Source organism: Lissotriton vulgaris, chromosome 1_1 (assembly GCF_964263255.1).
Source record: "Lissotriton vulgaris chromosome 1_1, aLisVul1.2, whole genome shotgun sequence".
Taxonomy (NCBI): domain Eukaryota; kingdom Metazoa; phylum Chordata; class Amphibia; order Caudata; family Salamandridae; genus Lissotriton; species Lissotriton vulgaris.
The window spans coordinates 2,118,990,005-2,119,016,721 of NC_141685.1; the positions used below are offsets into that span (position 1 = coordinate 2,118,990,005).

At 48.9% G+C, this 26,717-nt stretch overlaps 1 protein-coding gene across 3 annotated transcripts in view; it reads right to left on the minus strand.

Annotated features, from left to right (window-relative positions):
• Positions 1-307: 307 nt before the first annotated feature.
• The window catches only part of ZFC3H1 (zinc finger C3H1-type containing), an 833,014-nt gene continuing 806,604 nt past the window's right edge, over positions 308-26,717 (minus strand). For all 3 annotated transcript variants that reach the window (XM_086921759.1, XM_086921741.1, XM_086921749.1), the window contains exons 34-35: positions 1,393-1,455; positions 308-1,264 (exon numbers count right to left, since the gene is read on the minus strand). In XM_086921759.1, the coding sequence (XP_086777885.1) occupies positions 1,127-1,264; positions 1,393-1,455 (201 nt within the window). In that variant the 3' untranslated portion in view covers positions 308-1,126. The remainder of the gene's footprint in view (positions 1,265-1,392; positions 1,456-26,717) is intronic.

A 26,717-nucleotide genomic window follows, 5' to 3' on the forward strand; every position in this document is an offset into this window, starting at 1 on the left:
AAAGACATTTCCATTTCTTACACTCACAAATATCAGCTTTACAAGAACTAAGACTTAAGTGATGATGTGATCACAGTAAAATAAAAGGTATTTACATGGTTTAGCAAATTGTTGGTAAAGACCGATGCTAATCTATTTGGGATTGCTTTAGAGTAGAACACCACACATGAGGTTGTATATTTCAAATGGATAGGTAAACAATGCAGGACAGGTAATGAATCTGCTAGGAATTAAGCAAATCTTCTCCAGACTGCATAAAATACAAGTCTTCAAATTAAACAAGGGCACACAAATAAAGAGACCACACTTGTGTTTTTAAAAAAATTAAATTATATTGAAAATATTTGTATAAACAACTGTAATACTAGAGTGTAGTATTTTAATACAAAGCAGTTCAAATATTTACTATCATTCCAACTGTTAAACTTTTATTATAAATTAAATTTCTTTACAAAAAAAATTGCACATAATATTGACCACTCTCGGGTTCTGATGCACTGGCGTTTGCAATTTCTTGAGTTTAACAGTCTTTGCAGCGAGACCAGAATGCAGAAATGGCAGTGAGTAACTCTCAGGGAGCCTTCAAGTGCAACAGCAGACAACTGTTCCTGACAGTTGCATTTTCATGAAGACCAGCTGATGTTTGACAAATCCTGTAATAAAGAGCCTCAAAAAGTTTAAAAAAACATTAAAAGATAAAGGAATCCCCTTGTGGACTTTTTGCATAACTAAACAGCCTGAGCATGTAATCCCCGCAAATTCTCCCTGGCATCAGTGAGTGTCAAGGGAACCAGGAGCAGCAAAAAATAAGGGACACGCAAATTAAGAGGGAAATCAAGCACACAACAAAAATAAACCAATAAAATGTCAGGCATTTTGAAGAACTATACTTACGTACGTGATGTTACGAGAATCTTGCTGGGCCCAGAAGCTGGGCCAGGTGGCAATTCATTTATCCATTTACAGGATCATATTAATTTTTTCCAGGCTGATGGACAGACGAGTGTAGAAACTTGATACGGTCAGTTATGCTTGTCTTACACAGACTAGCAAGTGCTCAGCCTAATTGTGAATCATTCAATACGTTTTGTTAATAAGCAAACTCAGGACTGAATACACCAATTGTTCAGTGATTCCTGCTTTCTGTGCTGGAAATGTTTAAATTTAAGAGCTCATCTAGGCTGACTCCAACCTCTTGGCACTTGGAAACTATTTTTCTCAGGTTATCAGTTTTACCTCCTTCTGAAGCTTCAAATAAGAGTTGCTGCAAGAGACGGGGAAGCAGACAATTACGAATTAGCACAGATTTCTAATCACCACATTAATGGGCAAGGCAAATTCATAAATCACATTTAGAAAACCTCAAAATTAATTAAAATTTGAAAACATTACATCTTTCCAAAGTGCTGCACACAAAGGTAACTTCTGGAGGGCCTTCTGGTATAAACGATGAACCTGAAAAACAAAGAAACAGGCGAGTCCCAAAGTGTTTGGGTTAGCAGACAAAGCAAAATTGGGCAACAACCAATGATTATAAGCAGCCTGCAGAGCAATAAATACATTAATGATGCTTGATAAAGATACAAGTAGTTTCGCCAGTGACCAATCCACGACCATGTCAAAATCTGACCCACATGAATTGGCGAGCACAATGCTAGTAAAGGCTGTGTGTATCCGATAACCTGTAACAAATCTATAAATGTTGGCAGAAGCCAGAACTCTCCACTCCCACAAACCATGAATTATTGGTGTTTTATTCTAAAGATTTAACTAGAAATGTGCACATGGTTTCAAATTTACGGAAGCTGATCCATACTTTGGCCCTCATTATTAGTATGATTATTTAATTGGCGCAATAACTTTGGGTGACACTGCTCAAAAGGCCTGGAATTGTTAGGTCCGCAAAATCCAGAACTGATAAAGTTGGTCCTGGAGACACCGCACAAGACTATGCTGCTGTAGTGGCAGGGGCTGCAGGCAGCAGCAAAACCTGGACCAAGGTATTTTTTGGGTTGGGTGGGACATCTTGGGGTAGAAGACAATGCTCCTCTCTGGACAAGGAGAAGTCTGCTCCAGTACCCTTCCCAGGTGCCACAACCCAGCAGCCCTCCCACGGATATGGTCTGTTCAGAGCAGATGGAAAAAGTGAGCAGTTTAAAAAAAAATGGAATGAGAAACTGCCGGGGTAAAGGATCTGGTATCTTGAGTCGAAGAAATTATTCCCCATTCCAGTGATAAACGTTTTCCTCCACGGAATTGGATAAAAAGATTTGAAACTTACCAGAGCAGAGTCCAGCTCCATCCCAACCCCTGCAGCATATTTTTTGGGTTCAGAAAGGCGGATAAGATAATGCTCCTGGGAAAACAGAAGATGCTCAGAGGTCCCTTCGTGTAGTTTGTGCTACTTCGCACTGCAGGTAGCACTAAGCAAACACATAGCATAGCGGTCATTTTGTGCTGACTCGCGGTCCTCAACGTCTAGTCAGCGACCGCAAGCAAGCAAAATGACATCCCGGCGAGACTTTCCTCATTCGCGATCAGCAACATCAAGTTGGCGATCGCAAGCGAGAAAAATAAACCTCCCGGCAAGATTCTCAACGCGAGGAGGTCAGGTTTCTCATTGCGAGTGGTCGCATATGCTCCCGATGAGAAACTACCAGTCTGCGTTGAGAAAGCTGCATCGAGTAAAAATCTACTCTAGCGGCAGTAAAAGACACCTCGCAATGTGCAAGATCCAGTTTTCAACGATTGCACAGTGCGGACAAGTATCCGACACTGTGCAATCATCGCGAACAGGGTACTATGCTCGGGAACAGGGTACTACGCAGTTCGCATAGTGCTACGTGTAGCACTACTTCGCAAACTACCCCCAGGGTTAGTGAATACACTACCTACAGATTTATTTTATTTTATTTATTTATATGCTTGTATAGCGCAAGAATCCAGCCCGAAAGGGTTATCTCCGCGCTTTGACAACAGCAAGTCGCAGGAAACTGTAGAGACAGCAATCCAAAAGTTATATCTCCTCAAACAGCTTCGTCTTCAGCATTTTTCTAAAGGCAAGGTGTTCGGGGACCTGTCTTAAGTTGAGGGGCAAATTGTTCCACAGGGCCGGCCCCACAAATGAGAGGGCTCAGCCGCCTTGTCTGGTTTTTTTGACGAAAGGTGTGTTGAGCAGGAGAAGATTGCTTGACCGTAATTCTCGTTCAGGTTTGTAGGGTTGAAATAATTTGGCTAAGTATTTGGGGCCGTTTCCAAATAAGCACTTATGTACAGTGCAGCAAATTTTAAATTTAACCCGTTGGCGTATTGGAAGCCAATGTAGTTTATTTAACAGGGGTCCAGAAGATGTTCTGGGTGGGGCATTCAGGATCAGTCTTGCCGCCGTGTTCTGGACCACCTGCAGACGATTGATGGCATCCTCATTGGCTTGTATCAGAAGCCCGTTGCAATAGTCAAGGCGACTTATTACAAGGGCTTGCACCAGAGTCTTTCTGTAGGTGTCAGGCAGCAGGGGAAAGACTCGCCTGAGTAATCCAATAGTGCGAAAACAAGCACCAGCAATTACATTTGCATGTTCTTTGAGGGTTAGGCTTTGGTCTAGTTTCACACCCAGATTTTTGATAATAGGTTTAGGGGAGGGTACAGGTCCCAAGTCTTGGGGCCACCAGTCGGGAGACCAAAGCATGCTGGCCTTCCCAAAACACATTACTTCGGTCTTTCCGACGTTGCACTGGAGGTAGTTGGCAGTCATCCAGTTGGAGATGGCCCTCATACCTTCCGCAAAATTTCCCCTAACATTAGGGTCGGGGGCATGGAAAGGGTAGAGGAGTTGAGTGTCGTCGGCATACGACACTGGGGTGAACCCGTACTTCCTCACAATCTCAGCAAGGGGGGCCACATATATATTAAATAATGTGGGGCTTAGGCATGAGCCCTGTGGCACCCCCTTAGTGAGCGCCCTAGAGATGGAATGGTAGGGGCCCAGGCTGACAGATTGTGAGCGCCCGGAAAGGAAACTCTCCAGCCATGCAAGTGCCTGACCTCTGATGCCCACTCCTTGTAGCCGGTTCAGCAAGATCTTATGAGAAACAGTATCGAAGGCAGCTGACAGGTCTAACAGCACCAGAATCATCGAGCCTCCTCTATCCTGTGACATCTTGATGTTATCGGTCACGGAGAGGAGTGCAGATTCGGTGCTGTAGTTGGGCCTGAACCCAGATTGGGATTGGTCCAGGCCTCCTGTCGCTTCGATGAAGCTGGAGATCTGGGTGTTGACATGTTTCTCAGCCAATTTCGTCAGGAGGGGCAGGAGAGAGATAGGACGGAGGTTCCTCACCATCTGAATTTTTGAGGCACCTGACTGGATCCAAAACATTTCAATAACCCGTCCTTGCCAGTAGGGGGTTGCTTGCTCCTTGTAGACACCAGCAGCGATTTCATTTTTTTTATTTTACAGAGTTTTATGTAGCGCAAACTTGGCCTGAAGGCATCGGGTATCAGAGCGCTTTACATGGCACCAGTTGCGTTATATGAGGACACATTTGTTTTTGTTAGGCACGGGACATTAAGTTATTTGCCCAGAGTCACAAGATGTTCAGCATCATTGCCGAGACTTGAACCCAGTACCCCTGATTCAAGGTCGCCCGCCTTTGTCGTTAGGCCAACTCCTCTCCCCATTGTAATGTCACAAGGGCAATTGAGAATGCACACCATAACATCCATTTTTAATGCCAACGAATAAAACCGAAACATTTTTAACCCTGTATTCCTATAAACAAGAATAATCAAGTACATATATAAAAAGCGTTCTACCAGGAATAGTTCAAATAATAAGTCTACAGATGGGTCCATCTAAAGCACACATGAAAATCACGCTAAAATAGAAGGAAAGGGGGGCGTGGATGAGCAGGCCATCATGGCGGACGTGTGCTAGCCAGCTCCGTTGAGCCAGATACTCATCCTACATTTATCCTATCTCCCTCAAACCCTCGAGCAGTCCAGTGGGAGGCATTTTGGCGCGGTTAGCTTACCGCAGTGATCAGAGGTGAAATTGTGGTGTCTGGAGCAGCTTGGATCCGGAGCCTGTGTTCCTGCGAGGAGCGGCCTGGAGGTGGGCGGCGGAGCCGGGGCGTGGAGTTTGGCGTGCCCGGAGTGTGAGGAGGGCCGCAAGTGTCGCTTGCCTGAGCCTGCAGGCGCTGTCCTGTGTGCCCCCCCCCCCCCGGGTGATCAACTTAGGCGGAGATCGGAGAGCAGATCGGCCCCATGGCGCTCTGCAGCTCCTCAGACGAGTCGTGAGGAGGAAGCGGGCTGCACTCTCGACAGGCCGGTGAGGAGCGGAGTGTTGGGACTGGGGCGGAGGTCTGCTGCAGAGTGTCCCGAGGGCTGGGGCACCCGTTACTGGTGTGATCAGCTGCCACAGAGTGGCTGGTAGTGTCAGCGCCCAGGCAGGCCTCCAGCGGGAGATCCTTGCTTCTCCCTCCCTGCGGATCTCCCAATGCCCCCCCCCCCCCTAACCGGGGCTTGCGCCTATGCCCGGGGATCGGTGGCTGGATTGGGCCACGTGGGGGTGGGGGGGATATCTGAGGGGCGTTGACGTCCTGCCGTTACATCACCGCCCATCTCTGACTTTCTCCCCCCAGGATAGAGAGCAGCAGCGGCTGGAGGAGTTGAGGTTCGCCCGCCATTTCAGTGTTGGGGTTGATAAGGAGGCCCGTGCGGTTGGCAGGAGCCCTGGCGCGGGGATGAGGCACCCAATGGACTTCTGGTGATTCGGGTCAGCAGTGGGCGCCCAGACTGTGGGTGGGCCTGAGGTGTGATAGCCGGCCGACATCGGAGGGGCTCTCTCTCAGGGGGGTTGCGATCCTGGTGCACCGCAGGTTCCCATACATACATACGCAGCAATGGGTTGATGCGCAGGGGCGCTACCTGTTTATCCGGTGCATGGTGGGGAGGACCCCATAGTGCTGGGTTGTGTATATGCCCCACCGCCCCACTACAGTGGTCTCTGGTGGAGCGGTTGTTTCCCTATGGGCCGATATGCCAGATGTTGCCTCGGTGGTGGGTGGGGACTGGAACGAGGTGTTGGATGTGAGCAAAGACAGGAGCAGGGTTGGTCGGGTTGGCGGCCAGCCCACGAAATTGCACTCTGGTGACAAGCCTCGACTGGGGGGACACATGGCGGCGCATGCATGGGGACAGGCGGGATTTTACCTACCTTTCGGCTGTACACAAGTCATTCTCTAGGATAGACTACATATTTGTTCCCCGGGTGACAGCGCCCACGGTAGGTTCGGCTGAGATTCTCCCTCGGGGGCTCTCGTATCACTCACTGGTGTCTGTTGAGCTGCAGCTGGGCAGGGAGCGGCAGCCCTTCCGCTGGCGCCTCTCAGTATGGAATTTGCAGGATGATGAATATGGGAAACACATGAGGGAAGCAATCGCTCATTATCTGACTGTCAACGAAGGGTCCGTCTCCAGTGCCGTGACCCTGTGGGAAGCGCTGAAGCCCACACTACGTGGGGTGGATATAGCCTGGTGTGTGGCGGCCTGCAGAAAGCGCAGAGAAGAATGGATTCAGGCAGAAGCTGAAGTAGAAGCGCTCGAGTGTCAGAGCTGGGAGGCAGTCCTACACGCCTCTCCTGATGGATGAGGCCCGGCAGATTTGGCTGGCAACGCATAGCAGGATATGTCAGTGGGGTGACAAGTTTGGTAAGATGCTCCACCAGCTCTGCCAGGGCACCTTTCACCCCCAGTCTATTTCGGGGGTGCTGGATGAAGGGGGGGCGTTGATGACGGACCCTGCGGCCATAGCAGAGAGCTTCGCCGCATATTATGCGGACCTTTACACAATTTATACTTGATTTCCCGCCCAAGGCGGTGTCGGATGAGACGTCGACAGCTGGAGCTCCCACTGACGGATGAGGAGCTGGGCAAGGCTCTGGGGGACCTCAACTCGGGGAACGCGCCCGGACACGATGGGTTCCCTAGTGAGTTTTTTCACAGGTACAACCTACAGCTAGCCCCTCATTATCGGACGCCGCTGGAAGAGGCTAGGGCGGCAGGCAGGCTCCCCCCTGACTGGAGACATGCGGAGGTGGTCGTGTTCCATAAGCCCGGCCGGTCCCCAGAACAGCACGCTTCCTACCGCCCCATCTCCCTCCTAAATGTGGAGGCTAAGGTTTAGGCCAAAGCGTTGGTCAACTGTCTCCTACCTGCAATCTCGGCACTGGCGCACCGGGAACAGGCCAGGTTAATGCCCCAGAGGGTGACAAGACATAACGTAAGGCGGGCGCATATGGCGATGGCGGCTATACAACAGACCGGGGAGCCAGCTGCACTATTACTGGCGGACATGGACAGGGCCTTTGATTACCTGAGTTGGGTTTACTTGTTCGCCCTCTTGCATAGACTCAATTTTGGCCCATGGTTTTAATCGTACCTGATGCTGCTCTATACTGATCTGACTGCGTCAATACGGATGGCAGGAGCGGTTTCCTCCAGCTTTCCCATCAGATGAGGCATCAGGCAGGGGTGCCTACTGTCACCTTACTTATTTTTCCTGGCCATGGAGCCGCTAGCGGCCTGGGTGCGCATTGACGCTCAGATTAGGGGCTTGGAGTGGGAATCAGGTCTGTGACAGGATAGCATTGTACACAGATGTCCTTTTTTCCCTTACAGCATTGGATAGATTGGGGCTGCGACTCTTGCACATCTTGCTAATATTCGGGGAATCGTCTGGGCTCTACATGAATCCCCGCAAATCCACACTGTGGGTTCTAGGAGACAGGGGGAGAGTGGACACGTGGGCGTCCACGATTCAGGTGGCAGTTGGGGGCCTCAAGTATCTGGGGATATTCCTATTGGATGTGCCAGCCATATCCGGAGCGAAAACTGGCACCGATTTGGGAGCGCCTTCAGGCGGTCACGTATGCCCTTGACAATACATGTCAGATCAGCGATTTTTTAAATGGTTGCGCTCCCCAGTTTGCTTTACCAGCTACAGAATCACCCGTACCCGATCGCACCTAGATGGTTCCTGCTGGTGAATTCGGTGCTGGGGCAGTTCCAGTGGGAAGGGGGTGCGGTGCACGTAGACATTTCGACATCCTTAATCAGTATGGTCTTCATCAGTATAGGAGCAATGGTAGCAACCCACAGAGTAGAGTCCAGACAGTCAATTATATCCTGTCAGAAAAGATGCTTGGTAGAAATACATAGATGGCAATGTGTTATTCAACCAGACCAATCTGGATCAGTAATCACAGAAACAGCGTGCATCAATTTCTAAAAGGAAAAAAAAGAAGAAAACCCATACAGTTTATGATTTGGAAAGAATCCACATTAGATAAACCAAGAACGAGGCATGATTGAACAAGTGCCACTCAGGTGGTGGGCGAGAAAAAGAGGGAAACTGTTCAAACCTACGCTTCAAAGGATACAATACTACTACTGAATGAAAGTGGGGGACATGCATCATATGTTATGTTAAAAAAACTTGTAAAGTGCAACGTATACCCAGAGGTTTCTTGGCGCTAGTCAGAGTGCAGAGCAGAAGGAGAAGCTACTGATTAAAAAGTCAGGTTCTTAGGGCTTTCCTTAATTGTACGAGGGAGTGGGCTGATGTGATGGGCAAAGGTACCAGGAAACTGCTTCCTCCTAATTTGGATTTTTTATATCCAACAGTGTTTATTTTGAAGGATCCCAATGTTTTTAGATTTCTGGTGGGGGTGTACCAGGAAAAAGCTTTCTTCAAAAAGGAGTGGTCCAGAGTCATGAAGGGCCTTATAGATCGATTTGAATTTGATCCTATTTTTTACATTTAGCCAGTGAAGATCTTTAATGGCAAGTGACAGAGTGGTGCCTGGGCAGTCCTAGTAGTAGTAGTCTTGTGCCTGAATTCTGCAAAACATGCAGTTTGTTGGCATATTAGACCATCAGGCAGTTGTAGAAGTTGTTGCAGTAGTCCAATTTAGACAGTATTAAGCTGGAGATATCAGTCTTCTTGGCACTGATGGGGAGGACATTAAATATTTTCCCTAGGGTTTCTACGTGTGTAGTAAGAGGTTGAAATCATTGCATTAATTTATTTACCTAAATTTTATTTATCATCCAAGATGACCCCCAAACTCTTGGCTTTATTGGTGGTACTAGGCTCAAAAAAGCGACAAAACATTGGGCAAAATCTATCATGCATAATGCACTATGGGAATGTTGATACTTGTCTTTCCTTCTCTTTTTATATGTGCTTTAGATCCATTACTTTTAACTACTACTGGCAGAACACTTTTTATGAATGCACGTGTCTACCCTTGTTCTAGGCAATACGGGTTGCCCCATTTTTAGGGTGTAATTTTGAGGGCAGCCGCGAGGGCTTGTTATTTTTCTTAAATATTGTTTTGATAGTAGATTAGAGTTCTACTTTTCTGTTTGACTTATGGTATGTCGGAAACGAAACCATCCTTTGAGTTCTGTCCCCAATCCAATAGATAATGTATTAAGCCAAAAGATTGACAAATTAGAGAAAATCAATAAAAAAAACTCCTCGGCACACAGATTGATGGACAATTGATGCCACAATACCTACATTCAAATAAAATCTTGCTAGGCTTACAGGTCAGGAATGAGCAGACTATTTGTTGATGACCCCAAGTACCGGGGAAATTTCAGCTTTATAGGGAACAAAAGTTCAACACTGGATGGCCCTAGGTATTGAAACAGCCTTGGAGCAAGTCAAGAGACTACAGTAGGAGATAGCAGACTTGGTCAAGGAGATTTTGGATGGTCAAGCATTGACAAATACTAAGAAGGCCCTTACGACCTTAGGGAAACTATTTCTGAGTTCAGGATTATCACACAAAAAAAGTAATTGGATAAATTGGACAAAGACATCAAGAATGATGGAAAAGAGATCACCTACCTCTATTTCACATAAGGCTATTTTTAGCTGGGTTCTAAGGAGAGATTCGTCAATCGGGGACAACAGCATTCACACAAGTTTGAAACTTTTCCAGACACTTCAGCATCCAATTATTCTGATTCCGAGCCCATTTCCAGCAGAGCTCCACACAATAGCTGGTCTTCCAACTCTGAACAATTGACTTTTTTTTAGGTTGAGACACAAGATCGAGACAAGGGACACCAGGGATAGTTACCTCCCATGGTTACACAGGCCAGAGGGGTAGAGGACAAGACAACTACCATGGATAATGACAAACAAGGAGACAGATACGAAATGGTAGGAACCACACCTAGCAATACTACTGACATAGTTCCAGTGTTGAATATGTTCCAAAAAAAACTGAGGACCAACGAGATCATTCTGCTCAAAAAGGGATTGGATTTTGTTCCCACCAATAGAACTGATCCTTTCTTCGACAAATTATAACTCCCAAAAATTCTTCAGGAAATTAAGATTGAGGAATTTCTTTTTAACCAACAGATATGAGGGGAGGGAAAGTGTCACAGGGTTACACCCCATTCAACCTCTCGAAGAGCTTTATTGCAGCAGAAATAGTGGCTTACAAAGAGAGTAGTCAGCAGAGATGTAGAAAACCTTCAGAACACCAGGATCTACATCAGGCACGTCTCTGCAAAGGAGAGTGAAGCATTGTGAACTCCTGGCCCTATACCAAGAAACTGTAATGAAACCAGTGGACAGGGGTTGGGGGTGGGGGATAAGAAATCTTACTGTGCAGAGTACTGAGGCAGATTTCTATTTAACCCCTTAAGTGCTGCATCGGTGCGTTGGCCGACGGCAGCACTACCTCCCCAGTGCTGCGCACGACCATTGGACGTCCATTCAGCACTGGTTCCAATGGACAGCCCAGCTCTGGGGAGGGATGTTTACTAGCATCTATGAGGATAAGAGAACAGCAAAAAACCTAGGAGTGACCCCACAGCTGAAGTTAAATCTCTGATCAAAGGTGTTACTGCTGCAGGTCTCGACGCTGGGTTCCTTTCCAGATCAGAGCAATAATTTCTTAAAGTTCCCCACCCCAGAATGTCTGTGTTGTACACCTTGCCCAAGATATACAAACATGTTTCCAGAAAGCCCCATTGTTTTGGGTGTGGTTCTTTTTCGAACCACACTTCCAATTTGTGGATATTTTCCTCAAATCTTTTGTACGCCTATCATGATCCTTTATTAGGGATAGTATGGATTTGATCAAACAAATTGAGGGGAAGGCATTCAGTTACTACTCAGATTTTGGTGAATATGGATATTCAATCCTTATATACTAACATCCCTCAGCAGGAGGCCCTTAAGAGCTGTCGGGAGTGTTCTGGTGACCAGAGAAATGCCCTATTGGATTCCCACCTCGTTCATTGTCCAAATGACAAAAATTGCCCTCAACAAAACTTTTTCATTTTTGGATACTTTCTAACCACCCACTTCAACCCCCTACTCACCTGGACCAACAAACGATGAAGACACCATCAAAATAATGACCACCATCCACTCCGGCTCTTCGTCAGACCCATGCCTGCACCACATCTTCAACAAAGCTAGCACCACCATCGCACCCCATCTCTGCAAGGCCATCAACATCTCCTTCGAGACTGCAACCTTCCCTGAGAGCTGGAAGCACTCCGAGATCAATGCCTTACTCAAGAAACCCAAGGCGGATTCGAGGGACCTCAAGAACCTCCGGCCCATCTCCCTGCTCCCGACGAAGGTCATCGAGAAAACCGCCAACAGCTGACCCGCTACCTCAAGGAGAACAACATTTTGGACCGGTCCCAGTTCGGGTTCAGAAGCAACCACAGCACCAAAACTGCCCTCATCGCCGCCACCGATGACATATCAGCCGCATCCAACACTGTCTGCATCCGCCCCCTCAGCACATACCTACACAATGCAGGGATCAGAGACAAGGCTCTGGAATGGACCACCTCCTTCCTCTCTGGCAGAACCCAGAGCGTCTGCCTCCCCTCTTTCCGTTCCAAAGCCTCCGAGATCATCTGCAGCATACCCCAAGGATCATCCCTCAGCACAACATTGTTCAATGTCTACATGACTCCGCTCGCTCACGTCGCCAGACTGCACGACCTCAACATTATCTCCTACGCAGACTACACCCAGCTGATCCTCTCCCTCACCAAGGAACCCCTCACCACCAAAACCAACCTCCACGAAGGAATACAAGCAGTCGCCGAGTGGATGAAGAACAGCAGTCTGAAACTGAACTCTGACAAAATGGAGGTTCTCATCCTCAGCCCGGGACAACTTGTGGTGGCCGACTGCCCTGCGAGCAGCACCAACCCCCACCGACCACGCACGTAACCAGGGATTTATCCTTGACCCAACACTCTCCTTGACCAAGCAAGTCAACGCCGTCTCGTCTTCCTGCTGTAACACCCTCTGCAAGATCTACAGGTGGATCCCCACCGAAACAAGAAGAATGGTCATGCAGGCCCTCGTCAGCAGCAGGCTGGACTATGGAAACTCTCTCTACACAGGAGACTCGGCCAAACTCCTGAAACGTCTACAACGCATACAGAACGCCTCTGCTCTTGGACATCCCCACCACAGCCACATCACACCCCACCTGAGATACCTGCACTAGTTTCCAGTCAACAAGAGGATCACCTTCAAGCTCCTCACCTCCTCGCACACAAGTCACTCCACAACACCGGACCAGCATACCTGAACAGACGACTCACCTACACCCCGAACCGCAAGCTCCTCTCCGCCGCCCTTGCCACCGTTCCCCGCATCTGAAGAGACCACCGGCGGCAGATCGTTCACCCACCACGACGCCAAGACCTGGAACAACCTCCCCATCCTCCTACGTCAGACCCAGGACCTACTAACTTTCAGGAGACTACTCAAGACCTGGCTTTTTGAGCAGTAGCAGCCCCCGGCCCCCCAAGTGCCTTGAGACCCTACTGCGCTTTACAAATTCCCGATTGATTGAATATCGGAACGGTGTCGCAATGGGATCAGAATTTGCTCCGGAATTGGAAAACTTGTACATGGATGACTACGGGAAATCATTTGTTCAGTGATAGCGACCCTTTCAAGTACAACATTGGTTTCTGGTGCCTATACAGAGATGTTTTGATTTGGGGTGGCAGTATCTACCATCTTCATGACTTTGTAACATGCATACATTCTTGCTCATCTGACATTCAATTTACCAAGAAGTGTAGCAATATCCACATTACATTCTTGGATCTGATGATTAAGACAGAGGAAGGGGTTTTGTATACTTTCCTATAAAGAAACCCGGCAGAAAGAGATCCCCTCGTGATGTACTCTAAATATCATCCCAAGGGACTAAAAGATAGTCTTCCCTACAGCCAATTTTTAAGTATGTAGTAATTGCACCAAGAAGGAAGATTTCTTTAGGGAATCTGATCTTATGTCCGACAGAAAAGGGATATCCTACCAGACTACTCAAAAGGGCCAGGAAGAGCGCTAGGTATCAACAAAAGTAACATCTTCTGACCCCGAAGAGACACTCTGACATGGTGGCTGAATTATGTTTACCAGCAAATTTCACGCCAAGACTAATGCTGTAAGGACCATTATTCATAAACACTGGCATTTGGCCTGGGACACTGACAAACACAAAAAGTTACCCCATATGCTCCTTCAAAAACGGCCCAAACTTAAAGGATAAACTAGTGAGGTCAGTGCTACCAGCTTCTATGGTCCACACGATTCAACAACAATGGGGCCAGCCTCCAATCAAGGGCCACTTCAAATGCAATGTACCACTTGCAAATTTTGAAATGAGACCAACGTTTTTGTCCATGGTATTGTGACACCAACTGAACTGCTTCTCCAATTTTACAAAGTATAATTTATGAGATCTGGTACCCCAGCTTCAAAATCTACATTGGTCAGACTACGCAGAAAGTCGAGGCTCGCATCATTTAGTGGATCACTACATGGAATTAGGCCACACAACAGATGAGATTTAATGCCAGGTAATCAAGGTCTTGAGACAGGATCCACTAGGTGAGAATCATATCAACAAACTGTTGGAACTTGAATGCCGTTAGAAGAGGTATGTTCCATGGAGGATGGTCTCAACACCCAGGATGAATGGGGAGACATTCACACATGAGATGAGTGACGACTGGGTGGCTACCCGGTGACTAACAACTTGTGAGGATTCATTGTGCATTACTTGTTGCATTGATTTTATTTGTTCCTGATTTTCTCCTTGCTTTTGATGAACAGCGAGCAGGAAACAGACTGTAGACTATTGGCTGAATAGCCATGCTTTTGTAATTTTTTAAGACAAGTATAGCTCTGATGTGAATTGGAAGCGAATTCCATAGCTTGGCCGTGGCGACAGTAAATCACTTGTCGCCCCACGAGGCGGTCTTTGTGCAGGGGACCCTTAGCAAATTAGCTGTTGATGACAGTAATGCCCGGTTAGAAATGTAGGCACCAAGAGCCTCCTTTAAGAACAAAGGTCCAGAGTTACGCGAGGCTTTGTATGCAATACAAAGGGCCTTGAACTTGATGCAGTTTTTTTTATCGGGAGCCAGTTATAGTGTCGGAGTATATGAGAGATGGATTTGTATTTGGGGGTTCCTGATAAGATTCTGGCCGCTGAATTCTGGACCAGCTGTAATTTGTGGAGTACTTTACTCTGTGCATTTATGAAGAGACCATTACATTAGTCAATGGTCGACATGAGTAAGGTGCTTACTAGAGTTTTTCCAGCATTGAGTGGTAAAAAAGGTAAGAGCTTCTTTATCATTCTAAGTTTATAGAATGAGGATGAGACCACGGCATTGACATTTGGTACGAAGGACAGCTTGTTGTCAAATAGGACGCCTAAGTTTCTGACCTTAGATACTGCAAGCGGAGGGGGTCCTTAAGGGGGAGCCACCAAGAGGAGGACCAGCATGGCGACAGTTGGCCAAAAATCATTACCTCAGTTTTCTCAGAGTTAAGTTTTAAGCAATTATTGGCCATCCAAGTGCTGATGGCCAACATGCCTTTCTGGAAATTGGCTGTTACTGCCCCTCCATCATTATGTACCGCAAGCACCAGTTGTGTGTCATCAGCGTAAGACGTAAGACCCATCCGGTGTGCTTTGATGACTCTGGCCATGTCCGACACAGATATTAAATAGTGTCGGACTCAGTGAGGATCCCTGTGGGACGTCACACGGGAGGGTGAATTGTGGATAGTTGAAAGTGCAGAGACTCACTGATTGGGTACGATTGGTGAGGACAGGAGGGCTCTAGCTGTGTGTCTTATACCGATGTTTGTGACACAGTCGATCAGGGTGACATGGTCGACCGTGTCAAATGCTGCAGAGAGGTCAAGCAGAATAAGAACAGCAGCGCCCCCCTGATCAAGCATCATCCTAATCTCCTCTGATGTCTCGGTTCCATGGCCCTTGCGGAATCCGAATTGCGTGTCATCCAGGAGATTGTAATCTTCAATGTATTTGGATAGTTGGGAATTCATGACCTTCTCGAAGATTTAAGCTAGGAATGGGAGGCTAGCTATGGGTCTATAATTCTTAGTTTAGGCGGGGTCGAGAGTATATTTTTTTTAGCAAAGGTTTGATGATGGCTTTCTTCCAAATCTGGGGGTAGATGCCAGTCTTAAACATTGCGTTACAGATGTTAGAGAAGCTGGGAGCTATGAGGTCAGCAATGGGTTTTAGAATGGCAGGTGGGCAGGGGTCCGTGGCAGAGCCTGATTTAACGATAGAGACTAGATTTCTAATCTGGTCCGGTAAGACGCTATCAAATTCTAGGAGGGAAGGGTAGGGTTCAAGAATGCCATAATTCGAGAGCGGATCATCTATCTTGGGTTGAGAGGCGAAGATAGTATAAATGTCATTTACCTTTTCAAAGAAGTAGCAGGGAAGTGAGTCACAGAGTTTGTGAAGGGGATGTGGCGAGATTCGATGATTGCCCTGATAGTTTGGCTACTACCTGATATAACTTTAGTCTCCTGCACTATAAGCAATTTATATTTGAGGAGTGCCTGTTTGTAGCGGATTTTGTCATTACTGTAGTCTTTTTGCCAGTGTCTTTCAAGGTTTCTACATAGTTGCATCTGTAATCTGAGGGCTTCTGAAAACCAAGGGGCAGAAGGGGAGTGCCGATTTTTGGAGGCTTTTTTGGGGGGGACCAGGGAGTTCAATGCATGGTGAAGCCATTCAGAGTAGTTTGATGAAACCTGATCAGGATCTGGTGTAGGGGCAGGTTGTGTAGATTGAAAAGTCGATTTAAGGAGCTGTGGGTCTCTGCTGTTCCAAGCCTTGAAGAAAGTATGTATGTGTGAGGTAGGATTTGCGATAGCTTTTTTATTAAGTATGATGTTAAATAGTACAGCACAGTGGTCAGTCCAGATCAAATGTAGGATATTCTTCAAGGAGACAGATTGATTATTAGAGAACAGGCCGTCTAGGGTGTGACCCGCGGAGTGCGTAGGGGCTTGTCACCAATTGCGTGAGGCCTACAGTATCTAATTTTGAGAGCAGCGAGTGGGTATCGTTATCTGAGCTGTTTTTAAGGAGGAAATTAAAGTCACCTAAAATAGTGATAGTGGGTTCGCCTGCTAAAGGCTACGCATATTGCCCAAGGTAGAGAGAAAGACTGCCTGGGGGCCTAGTGGGCGGTATTGCAGAATGCCCTTGAAGGGTTGGAAAGGGGTAAGCATGATTGAGAACTTGAGGGCTTCACAGGTCAGAGAGGGAACGGTGTCCATACTGGCTGTGTATTTGTTGCGATAAATAATCGCTAATCCGCCTCCTATTTTGATGGGTCTATCTTGTCTGTAGGCTAGATAACCAGTGGGGGTGCCAGAGCCAAAGTCAGGCCCAGATGAGGTGCCGGTCCAGGTTTCCATAATGAAGGGTATGTCGAGATGGTGGTCTTTTAGGAGATCTGATATCTCATTTGTGCTTAGCTAGAGATCGTGCGTTTATGAGCGCTGCATGAACATTTTCCAGGTTGAAGTGCATGGGAGGATTCTGGAGAGGGGCAGAGTTGGAGTGGGCATCCAATTTAAATTTAAATGTGCAATTGGGACAAATTGGGCTGGGGCTACTCGTCATTAGCAAATCTGTCCCAATGCGAAGACATGCGTGTGCATTGCGTAATGGGAGGTAGTTTTTCAATTGAGTACTTGAGTAGAATATGCTCTTGCTGGTCAGGGCTGAAGTGATTAGGCCAAGGGAGAGGGGGCTTGGCCCTGGGCCCGGTCCAATCGCGGACGGGCGCAGACAGGCTTGTGCCTTTGGCGCTCGTCCGCTGCACTGGCGCTCCGGCATCCATTTAAATAGCGGTGTAGCGTGAAAAGCTAGTCCGCTAACCAGTGCCGGAAGTGTTCCGCCCTTGAAGTCACCTCCCAGGAACTCCCTCCACTCAACGGCACTTGAAGAGTCGGACCAGGCGTGTGTGCGGTTTCAAAGTATGGTGAGATTTGAACTGTGCAAAGTGCAATTTGGCATTAAAATAAGCATAAGAATCTCTAATCAGTGCAAATTCTGAATAAATGTTAACTGAAGGTTTTAAAATGTGCAAAGAAGGTTAAACATACACAGCTAGCAGGGCCAATCAGGGTTCTGCCGCGTCCGCTGCGCTTGCGCATCGGTTTAAATAGCAATGTAGTGGATAAAAGGTTTTCTTTTCACCCATTAAGATGCGTTTCAGAAGGGTCATTTCTATCAGATGACATCAGATGAATTCTTACACTGCACGTGCGGCATTTCTAGTGAATAGTCTTGCAGTTTTACCTTTATTAGTCAGATATGCCACCTTGATTTATCATCCTACTCCCAGATGGAGTGATTTATACTGCCTAAGACGGTATGTCCCTCCCCTTCGCTCTGGTTAACTGGACGGACACATGATTTTGTTTTTTCAGGCCCCCTTATACACGTAAGCTCACAGCTGGATTATGGATCGATGCTCACTTCCCTTCCTTTCAGGCACAGGACCTCTGTCTAGACTACGTCCCTTTCTCTCTATGATCACATGTTTGTTTTGGGTGTACACACCCCTCAGTTTGAAGCTGTGTTGCTAGACCCACACTCTTGAAGAGAATTGGTATAGTCTTTTCCTGACATGCATCTGAAAGTTGACTTCGCGCTTTGATGCGCATTGGTGTAGCCACACACTGTCTGGTTTGGAGACCTTCAACTTTGCAGTTATTCTTCTATGTTTTTCATTATCTATGGCGATCAGTTGACGTGGCTAAACTGTTCTGTTGTCACAATACCGCACAACTTCTTCTTCTCAAGTGAGCAGTGGACCGGTCATGCCTTTTGACTTCTACAGGTGGGGACATAAGAACTTGCACTTTAGCAGAGCATAAGAGTGCAATTATTGGGTAGTGATGTACTTTTTTACTTGGTTTACAGTCACCCGCCATCAATTAGATGAGTGGCGGTTTGTGTTAAGAGGATCCAAGCTGCAGTTGGAGGAGTGGCCTCTGTTTTATCACAAAATGCAGCATGCATGCTACATTTTGATCAACGCTGCAGTTAGGGTAGTGGTCTCTGTTATCACATGGAGCTTCATACAGGATAGATTTTGCCCAAAGCCTGGTCACTTTTTTGACCCTAGTATGATGCATGTCCCCCCACTTTCATTCAGGTGAGATATTGTGGATTGGTGTGTGCGATGTAGTAGCATGCCACTTGGCTTGCTTTGAAGCATGGATTTGAGCGGTTTCTCTATAGCATGTCATTTACTCTCACCTCCCCCTTTGTCAGGTCCACCTCCAGCGAGTGGCACTTGTTCAAGCATGCCTCGTCGCTGGTTTATCTAATATGGAGTCTTTCCCAATTATGAACTGACTGTATCTTTCCTATTTTTTCATTTAGAAATTGATACACGCTATTTATGAGACAGTCTGATCCAGATTTATTGGGTAAGACGCTGTCTTCTGTGTATTGCTACCTAGCATCTTTTCTGACAGGATATAACTATGTACTCTACTCTTTAGGTTGCTTCCATTAGCTTGCCCTGATGAAGACCCCAGGTGATTCTTAAGGGAGTTGAAATGTCACATTCCATTGGTCTACCCATTTCTTCAATTGAAGGAGTTTCAAACTAAAATGCCCCTATCAATGGGTTTGCCATTGATTTATTCATGTATCCTATGGGCATCGACTCAGTGCACATATTGTGAATATTTAATTCCTCACACCTTGTTGTATTTTATGGCTCTGTATAGCACCTGCACTGCCACGGTACTTGGAGCACCTACTTATGTTTGCATTATAATAATCATTTTATATACTTGTGTTTAATTGGTGGAATAAAAGTTATCTATCATCCTTTATGTTGATACTGGTCAAACCTTCAGTAACTCCTTACCTGGTAGAGACTATCTAGCTGCAGATTCCTTATCTTTGAATTTGGCAAATGTCAGACTGGATCCGGAAGATTTTCTGTGAGCAGTACCTCTGCACACTGGTAGATGGCATTGTTTAGCTAGAGCGGATCGCTAGCATCTTCTGTCCCGGAAGAGATCCGCTGCACCCATATAGGCATCACCTAGGCACGCTAACGCACGCTTCTTTTTTTGACTTTCCACGCCAGAAGTGCGGACCCATGAAGAATAATGACCATGGTGTGGAAAACTAGGGCACTGGGAGACATCAGCACTGTTCCTAGAAATCCGTACGCAGACCGGGGAGGATTGGTGGGTATGTAAGAATCGGTGGTTAGATATAGTCTGTACCGGAGAAGGTGTTACCAAAGGTAAGTAAATTGTTCATCTGCTAGAAAATTCTAGTCAGTGATTCCTTACCTTTGAATAGATACCCAAGGAATACCGGTGGTGGATCTTTTAGCCAGTTTCAAACCGGCAAAGTGCCCATTCCTACGGACCCGACTCCAGACAGTAATGTTTGATGAATGTCTGCAGGGAAGCCCACGTTGCTGCCTGGCAGATGTACAGGACCAGAACTCTGCGAGCTAACGCAGTGGTTGCAGCTTTAGCTGTTGGAAAGACCTAGCAAACCTTTTGGCGGTTGCTTCTTGGCCAAGGCATAGCAGATTTTAATGCAGAGCACAACCCATCTGGAGATGGTCTGCTACTGCACAGCCCGACTTTCTTCGTAATAACACACCCCAAGAAGAATTGGTTGACCACCCGGAACTCGTGTGCGGTCAAGGTAGAACAAGAACCCTCTTTTTGGGTCCGGACAGTGGAGTCACTCCTTTTCTTCAGAGGGATGTGGAGGAACATAAAAAGTAGGTAGTTAGACTAGCCTACATGAAAAGGGGTAACTTCTTTCAGTAGAAAAGAGGCCCTTGTACGCATCACCAGTTTGTCAGGATAGACTGATAAGCAAGAAGGCATAGATGACAAGGCCTGCAGCTCGCTCTATGGGCAGATGTAATAGCCACAAGGAAGGCTGTTATAATAGTCAGAAGCATGCAGGGACAATTATGAAGAAGCTCGAAAGGAGCACACAGCAAGAAAGTTATTACCAGATTAAAGTCCACTGCAGCAAGAAAAATGGTGGAGAGAAGAATAAGACCTTTTAGAAACCGAAGTACAAACTACGTACAATAGGGTATTTGAACAGAGGGTTGGCCAGGAACCTGAAAAAGGCATATATCCTTTTAAGAGTGCCCAGAGGGGAACCATTGGCTTTTTTTGCACACCATACCACAATTTTTTTTTTTACAGATGCTGATATACACTATCTTGGTGGCGGGATGCCAAAATGACGGTCTAGACTTTGGGAAGAATATCGAAGGCGGTCAACTGGTGCTGCTCAATCTCCACGCAAGAAAGACTGGACTGGTTCAGAAAAAGAACCCTCCTATGCTGCTGTGACCGAAGATCTCCTGAAAGGGGCATCCTGATCGGAGGATTGATGGCCATGCTCAGTAGCTCGGCATATCAGACTCTCCATGCTCAATCTGGAGCCACAAGGATGACTTGGGCCTGGTCGTTCTTGATCTTCTAATGATCTCTGGGCAGGAGAGGTATGCACTCAGGGCAGGAGAGGTATGGGCAGAAAGGGGTATAAGAAGGCTGTGTTCCACTCGACACAAAGAGCATCTCTTGAGTAAGAGCAGTCTTGGGAACTTCAAAGTGCAAAACTGCTGACATGGAGCGTTCTCGGAAAAGGCAAACCTAACTAGCTGGATGATAGCGGATCAGGGAGGCACTGCAGCCATCATTTTGCTGGACCTCAGTGCCGCCTTTGATACCGTAAATCATAACATCCTCCTAAGTAAGCTCTCGGATCTGGGAATAGCTGCAAATGCAATAGCCTGGTTTCAATCTTTGTCAGATCGCTCCTTCAGAGTCTGTGAGGGCAACGTCACATCACCCAGTAAATCACTCAGTTGTGGGGTACCTCAGGGCTCCTCCCTGAGCTCCACACTGTTTAATATATATATGCGCCCCCTTGCTGAGATCGTCTGCCCATTCAGAGTGCAAATCATATCTTACGCTGACGACACTCAGCTGGTGGTGACACTGAACCATCCTCTAACCCAGCCGAGTGATCTAAGGGGCTCCTTAGAAGCAGTCCTCTCCTGGATGACTCTGTCTTGCCAGAAACTGAATGGAGACAAGACTGAGTTAATGGTTTTAGGCAACTCCCCTCAAAAAACCATTAAAATCCATATGGCCAACCTCGCTGGGACCTGTTCCTTAAGCCAAAGACACAATCAAGAGCCTGGGAATCTGGATGGACAAGACACTCACATTCAACTACCAGGCAGTTAAACTTTCAGCCACCTGCTTTGGTATTCTCGGGCTCATACGTAAGGTCCTCCCTCTCCTCCCATTTAAAGCAAGACAGATTATGATTCAGGGCTTGATTCTGTCCCAGCTAGACTACGGGAACGCCCTTTACCTGGGAGCCCCACAATCGACCCTTAATAGGCTTTAGGTGATTCAGAACTGTGCTGCCCGCACCCTTCTACGAATCCCCCGTTGCCGTCCTGTAAGATTGGAACTTAGAGACCTACATTGGTTACCGATCAGGGAAAGAATCTAGTTCAAAAGTATGTGCATCGCCCACCGTGCATTCTGGAGAACGGGAGCAATCATTAATCACTCTATGATCTCCCCCTATCATCCCAGCAGCCAGCTTAGATGTGCGCAAGCCTTCCGAGTCATAAGTCCTAGGATTCGGAGAGCGAGATGCGGGGGTCTAACCTTTTCATCCAATTCGGCAAGACTCTGGAACTCACTTCCCTTTTCCCTCCGTTCGGAGCCCAATCTTTCGGCCTTTCGGAAAAAGTTAAAAACCTTTCTATTTAAGGGGTAATGCACAAGTTGTAACTTGTGCATCTGATAGAGACACGTTAGTGATAGATTCCTTACCTTAGAATAGATACCCCAGCAATACAAAACCCCGTGGTGGAGGGTCTGCGAACCAATAATCACACCAGAAAGTCCTGGAGGACGGAACGGCCAAAGTAGCCATCCCTCCGGACTTGACTGTCCAGGCAATAATGTTGTGCGAACGTGTGCAGCGAGGCCCACGTAGCCGCCTGGCAAATGTCCTGCAAGGGCACACCTCGGCCCAAGGCAGTTTTAGTTGCTGTGGCTCGAGTGGAATGAGCCCTCAGCCCCACAGGGGGTTCCTTCTTAGCCAAGGAGTAACACGCCTGGATACACAAGATAATCCACCGCGAGATGGTCCGCTTGTGCACCGCTTTCCCTTTCTTAGCGCCCACGTAACCAACAAAGAGTTGGTCATCCACCCGGAACTGTTGTGAGAGATTCAAATAAAATGAGAGCACACGTTTTGGGTCCAGACGGTGGAGCCTCTCTTCCTCTCTCGAGGGATGCGGAGGCGGAAAGAAGGTGGGCAAGGTGATAAATTGCCCTATGTGGAAGGCCGTTACTACCTTGGGTAGGAAGTAGGGCCTTGTCCGTAACACAACCTTGTCCGGATGGACTGAAAGGAAAGGAGTTTTACATGATAGAGACTGGAGCTCACTCACTCTCCTGGCAGAGGTGATGGCTACCAGGAAGGCAGTCTTCAAGGAGAGAAGGCAAAGAGGACAGATGTGAAGTGGCTCAAAGGGAGCGCACATCAGAAATGTAAGAACCAGGTTCAAGTCCCACTGAGGCATCACGAAGGAAACAGGAGGGAACGTATGTGTGATGCCCTTCAGTTATCGATTAACGATAGGGGACTTGAACAAAGAAGGTTGATCAGGCAGCCTCAGAAAGGCTGAAAGAGCTGAAAGATTGCCCTTGATAGTGCCCAGAGCAGAGCCCTGCTGGGCAAGAGAAAGAAGAAAGAGGAGAACCACAGAAAGAGGGGCATTAAGGGGATCCACAGCCTTTGCTGTGCACCATGCCACAAATCTGTTCCACCTACAGGCGTATACCGACTTTGTGGAGGGACGCCTGGCTGCCAGAATGATGTTGCAAACTTCAGGAGGCAAGTCAAATGGACTCAACTGTTGCCGCTCAATCTCCAAGCATGGAGGTGGAGACTGGACAGGTTCGGGTGGAGGACCGTCCCCTGCTGCTGCGACAGAAGGTCCTTCTGAAGAGGAAGACGAACCGGGGGATCGACTGACATACTGAGTAGCTCGGGATACCAGTACCTTCGTGCCCAGTCCAGAGCCACAAAGAGGACTTGTACCCGGTCGAGCTTGATCTTCAGCACTCTGGGCAGAAGTGGTATAGGCGGAAAGGCGTACCACAGACCCCAACTCCACTCGCGACTAAAAGCGTATCCGAGCGAGTGCCGCCTTGGAAATTCCAACGCGCAGAACTGATGACATTGCGCGTTCTCTTCGGTGGCGAATAGCTCTAACCAAGGCTCTCCCCACTGCAGAAAGAGACCTTGCGCCACGTCCGAGTTCAGACGCCATTCGTGATCCATCATGTACCGGCGGCTGAGTTTGTCCGCCCTGGCGTTCAGAGAACCTGCCAGGTGTTGAACCACCAGAGTCACGCCCTGATGTTTCAGCCATTGCCAGAGGCGCAGAGCCTCCTGGCATAGGGTCCACGACCCCACCCCGCCCTGTTTGTTGCAGTACCACATGGCGGTGGTGTTGTCCGTGAACACCTGCACTACACTCCCTCGGACAGACGGGAAGAATGCCCTCAGTGCTAGACGAATCGCCCGCAGCTCCAAAAGGTTGATATCGAGTCGGGACTCCGCCGGAGACCAGAGGCCTCTGATTGCCTCTCCCATGTGGCCTCCCCAGCCCTGGAGGGACGTGTCCGTCAGAACTACGTGCTCTGGTTGGGGAAGGGAGAGGGATCTGCCGCTGACCCAATCGTGGTCCGTGAGCCACCACTGCAGCTGTCTCACAGTGCCCTCCGAGATCAGGACATGGTCGGACAGGTTGCCCTGATGCTGGGCCCACTGAAACTTCAGGTCCCACTACAGAGCCCGCATCCACCACCGTGCGTGATGCACCAGAAGGATGCAGGAGGCCATCCGCCCCAGAAGCCGCAGCATCAACCTGACCGAAACCCAGGATAAAGGCTGGAAGGTTGGAATCAGAGCCTGTAAATCCCGAACCCGCTGTTCGGGTGGGTAAACCCGAAACCACGCCGAGTCGAGAACCGCTCCGATGAAAAGGAGCTTCTGAGAGGGACACAGGTGTGACTTTGGCACATTGATGGAGAACCCCAGCTGGTGCAGGAGATCCGCCGTAGTCTGGAGGAGGCTGACGACTGTCTGGGGCGAGCCCGCCTTCAACAATCAGTCGTCGAGGTAGGGGAAGACTGAGACCCCTAACCTGCGCAGATGAGCTGCGACCATCGCCATCACCTTCGTGAACACCCGTGGGGTGCTGGTAAGGCCGAAGTGGAGCATGGTAAACTGAAAGTGCTCGTGGCCTACCGTGAACCGCAGGTAACGCCGATGGGCCGGCAGGACCGGGATGTGGAAATACGCGTCCTGCCAGTCCAACGCTACCATCCAGTCTCCTGGGTCTAGGGCAGCTAAGACCTGAGCTAGTGTCAGCATTTTGAACTTCTCCTTCCGGAGGAAGCCGTTGACGTTCCCCAGATCCAAGATAGGGCGTAGGCCCCCTTTGCCCTTCTTGGGTACCAGAAAGTAGTGGGAGTAGCAACCACGTCCTACTTCTGGCCCAGGAACGCGCTCGATGGCCCCCTTGGCCAAGAGGGCCGAAACTTCCTCCTGCAGGAGCCGCAAGTGATCCCCTGATACGCGGTGGTGTTGCGGTGGCATGGCTTGAGGGGTTGTCTCGAAGGGGAGGGAGTAGCCCCTTCGGACGATCTGCAGCACCCACCTGTCCGAAGTGACTGTACGCCAGTGAGAGTGGTGATGGCGAACCCTGCCCCCCACTGGCGTCACATGTGCCGAAAAGCACGGACTAGGAGGGTTTAGAGGCGGATGCTGTGGGGGAAGGTGTGGACTGACCTCGCCGTGGTCTCCGACCACCTCCACTGCGGTTTCAACGGCCGGCGCCGCGGTGGATGTTAGTCTGCGGCGAGTGGCTGGCAGCACGTGTGGGGACGCCCCTTTCTTGGCCACGAAAGGAGCGAAAGGCACCCGTTTGCTGGCGAGGGCCGAGAGGCCCAAGGACTTGGCCGTAGCCCTGGAGTCCTTAAAGCGCTCAAGCGTGAGGTCTGCCTTGACGCCAAAAAGGCGACGGCCATTGAACGGCATGTCCATCAGAGTGTTCTGGACATCTGCCGAAAAATTGGCGGACCTCAGCCAGGCGTGGCGTCTTACCGCCACTGTCGTAGCCATCGGTCTGCCCAGCGAGTCGGTGGTATCCAGCCCACACCTGATCGAATACTTGGCTGCGTCCCGGCCCTCCACAAGGGCTTGGCCGAGTTTGGCCCGTACCCCCAACGGGCACTCTGGCAGCACTTCCGCCACCGTCTCCCACAGAGAGTGGGTGTAGCGGCCCAAGAGGCATGCGGTGTTGGAAGACCGCAGTCCCAAACTAAGGGAGGAGAATATCTTCCTTCCATAATTCTCATACCTCTTGGATTCCCTGTCCGGCGGAGCCGTCGGGAATGCGGTCTGGGAATTAGAGGCCTGGATGACCAGACTCTCGGGGATGGGGTGGGAGGACAGGAAACATGGGTCGCCCGGAGCCGGCGTCTGGCCACGTTCCTATCTACAGGCGAACCCGTAGCGGGCCTGGACCAAGTGTCCAAAAGAACGTCTGTCAAGGCCTCATTAAAAGGCAGCAGAGGCTCTGCCGAGCATGACTGCGGTTTAAGGACCTCTGTGAGGAGGTTAGTCCTCACGGGCGAAACGGGGAGCTCAAGGCCCAAGGCCTTGGCAGCCCTCGTCAACACCACACCATAGTTTGCCCCCTCCTCCGAAGCCACGGTAGGAGGAGATACAAAACCAGTGTCTGGAGAGGTGTCCAGGCCACTGGCCTCCCCAAGGTCTCCTGCCCAGTCCTCTTGTGACAGACACTCCCTGGTCAGAGGGTCTTCAGACCCCTCCCAATCCTCCTCCTCACCCATCTCCTGAAACTCAGGGTTGTCATTCAATGGGGCCGGTTCGTAGAAGTGGAAATCTCCAAACGGCATTGGATGCGGCGCCGCTACGACGGCAGAACTGGAGCAAAGGAGGTATCGAGGACAGCGCCGGAGGCGACACCTGACGGACCGACGCTGGGGGGTCGCAAGGTCCACCGGTGACGATCCAGAGCCCGAGGAAGGTCCAGCGGAGTCCCGCGGCACCGGGCCCGAAGGCGCCGGCGGCCGCTGGACCTTGCGGCGCCGGCCCCGAAGGCGCCGGCGGTGTCGGGACCGTGGGGCCCTGCGGCGCCGAAGCACCCAA